At 63.3% G+C, this 2,766-nt stretch overlaps 1 protein-coding gene across 1 annotated transcript in view; it reads right to left on the minus strand.

The window, feature by feature from the left end:
* MPI (mannose phosphate isomerase) overlaps positions 1 to 2,475 on the minus strand; it is a 4,498-nt gene extending 2,023 nt beyond the window's left edge. Inside the window, exons 1-7 of the mRNA XM_010152338.1 lie at positions 2,353 to 2,475; positions 1,820 to 2,020; positions 1,593 to 1,734; positions 1,251 to 1,433; positions 984 to 1,157; positions 630 to 838; positions 1 to 158 (exon numbers count right to left, since the gene is read on the minus strand). Coding sequence (XP_010150640.1) covers positions 1 to 158; positions 630 to 838; positions 984 to 1,157; positions 1,251 to 1,433; positions 1,593 to 1,734; positions 1,820 to 2,014 — 1,061 coding nt within the window. The 5' untranslated portion in view covers positions 2,015 to 2,020; positions 2,353 to 2,475. The remainder of the gene's footprint in view (positions 159 to 629; positions 839 to 983; positions 1,158 to 1,250; positions 1,434 to 1,592; positions 1,735 to 1,819; positions 2,021 to 2,352) is intronic.
* Positions 2,476 to 2,766: the final 291 nt, after the last annotated feature.

Here is a 2,766-nt window from a genome sequence, read left to right on the forward strand (position 1 = left end):
ATGCTCTCGTTGGCAGAGATGAAGAGCACGGAGCCACGACGCAGAGTCATTTCCGAGGCTGCGGCCGTGGAGGTGCCCACAGCCGTCCCTTGGATCACCAGTAGGATGCTAGCAGAGTCCACGGCGGAGACGAGGTACAGCTTGATAGAGGGGGGGATCTGCAATGGAAAGGGTCACTGCAGCTTGAGTCTCCGGCAGATTGTCTTCTCTTTGGAGAGCTGGAATGGGGCCATCCCTGTTCCCACCCTGCAGCCACCTTTGCTGTGCCCAGGCCACCCCATGCCTGCAACACCCCAAACCCAGGGACCTCAGCTGAGGACGCCCAAGCTGCATCCCTGAGATCCCTTGTCCTCCCTCTGCCTGGAGCTGCTGGAGAAGGCGAGTAAGCTCTAGGCAGGGGAAACAGGGAAGGGAGAGGAGCCTGCAGTGCTGCCCGGTGGTGACGCAAGCATCCCCGCCAGCCCCAAGCATCCCTCCATCCTCCCTGGAGCACCAGCGACAGGGGCCAGCAAGTCCATGCCAAGCAAACCCCAGCCAACACTGAGATGTCCTACCAAGAGCACAGCCAAGACGGGAGAAAGCTGGTGTCCCCCTCCCCGTGTCCTCAGAACGGACCTGTCACCACTCACCTCTATCCTCATGATGGCAAAGTCTGGCACGGGCGGGTCGTAGAGGTAGACACTGGGGTCGAGCGGGCTCTGCGTGGCCGGGAAGATCTTGGAGCTGCTGGGTGCTGGTGTGTAGTTGAGCATCTCACACAAGGTGAGGACATCGATGAATTTGGGGGTGAGCCCAGCGCGCACCGTGTTATCCGAGCACGCCATGCACTCCACGCAGTCTGGGGGATGAAGCAACGCCGTCAACCCATCCCAGCTCTCCCACACATCCCCAGGGGGAGTCCAACCTTGTGAAGGAGACCTTGGCCACCCTGGGGGACAGCCCCTGCGAGGTCCTGGCTGAGGACAGCCCACCGTGCTGCTCACCTCCATGCAGGTAGGCGTGGGGCTCGTTGGCTCCCAGGAACATGGCATCCCCTGGCTCCAGCCTCACCAGGTTGAGGAAGTAAATGGTGAAGCAGCCGATGTCCCCCGGGTACTGGGAGTGCAGTCGCAGCAGCAGGTCCCCGTTGCTGCCTGACGTGTCCTTCCCTTCCGCTGCTGCACAGGCAGAGAGCAGGCACAACGCTAGGGGGATGCCCCCTCCCCGAAACGCAGTCCCCCCAGAACCACTCAGCGGGGCGGAGGACTCACCTTCCTGGGAGATCCTCTTCACCAGCATGTTCAGCTGATCGACGAAGAACTTCTTCTCGCTCTTCATCAGGCGGGTGAAGCAGACGCGGAGGGCGGCTGAAACGCCACGGGGGTCATCGCTCCCGCTGCGTTCCAGCTGCTCTGCCGCCACCTCCCCAATCAGCGTCCGCAGCTCGGGGACATCTGCCAGGGTGGCCAGCACAAGTCATGCCCGGTGGCCACCACCACCAGGAAGCCTAGAAGCCCATGCCAAGGTATCGCACCCACCGTCCCCAGCCCAAACTTGACGCAGGGAAGGGGGGGAAGTCCAATCTCAACAACCCCCTCCCACGCCATCCTTACTCTGGAGGAAGGAGACGATCTCCTCCACTGGCCGAAAGCCGCACAAGCCCTCGAAGGGGGTCAGAGCAATGGCCATTTCGGGCTTGTGGTTGGTGTCAGGGTAGTGCTCAGGCAACTGGGCATGCAGCTTCTCCGCCAGCTCCTAGAGAAGGGGGGCAGAGGAGCTGGGTGACCTCCCTGAGGACATGGGGTCTGGCCCGGGCTGCCCCCTCTGGAACTCTCCCTACCTTGTTGGGGTGCGCCTGGATGGAGAGGGCGGTGTTGACCGACAGGACCTTGAAGAGGAAGGGCAGGCGACCCTGGAAGGCATCCTTCACCTTCACCCCCAGGCAGGCGGGGTTGTCGGCGATCCACTGGCCCAGGGTCTTTTGGGGGATGCGGTTATCCCGGATGATGGCGTCACCCCGGGGGTGCGCACCCATCCAGAGCTGCAGGAGACAGGCAGACAGACCCCTGAGCCAGGCAGCCAGCAGCGATGACTTGGGCTTTTCTGGAGGCTGCTTGGCCCCGATGACGATCGATAGAGCCAAGGCAGTTCCCTTGGGGGCTGAGTCACGCTGGGCTTCTCCTCTCCTCCTCCCGGGGTAGCCCCACGGCCCGCCGAGGCTAGAGAGGGCCCGGGATACACACGGGATCTGCATCTCAGGTCTGCCAGACCCAGGATGGCGAGGGTCACAACCGGTTGGGATGGACACGTAGATGGGATGGACACACGGCCATGATGGGCACCCAAACGGCAAAGATGCACAGTCAAACTCACCTCAGCGTAGGGCTGCTCAGGCTGGATCTGAACCAGGGGGTCGCTGCTGGCCAGCAGCTTGGCCACCTCGCTCGTCAGCCCCACCTTCCCCCAGGAGTAGTTCTGCACGGCGCAGGAGAGCGGGAACACTACGGGGGGAAAGGCAGGCATTGGGGAGGGGACAGAAATAACCCTCTGTCCCCCAAAACCTTCCCGGGCACGGCCAGCCCCAGCCCCTCCGGTGCAGGGTGGGAGGGGGCCGGGACCGAGGGCTTTGCGAGGGAAGGTGTATTTGGGAGGGGAGGCGATTTAAAGTCATATAAGGGGTTTGGGAATCCGCCGGCGGGGTCTCCATCCCCGCGGAGGTGACCCGCCCACCCAAGGGTCCCCCTCCCCACTCCGCTGGGGACAGCCTGCGGGCCCCTGGGACCCACA

The sequence above is a fragment of the Eurypyga helias genome, unplaced genomic scaffold (assembly GCF_000690775.1).
Source record: "Eurypyga helias isolate BGI_N326 unplaced genomic scaffold, ASM69077v1 scaffold21165, whole genome shotgun sequence".
Taxonomy (NCBI): domain Eukaryota; kingdom Metazoa; phylum Chordata; class Aves; order Eurypygiformes; family Eurypygidae; genus Eurypyga; species Eurypyga helias.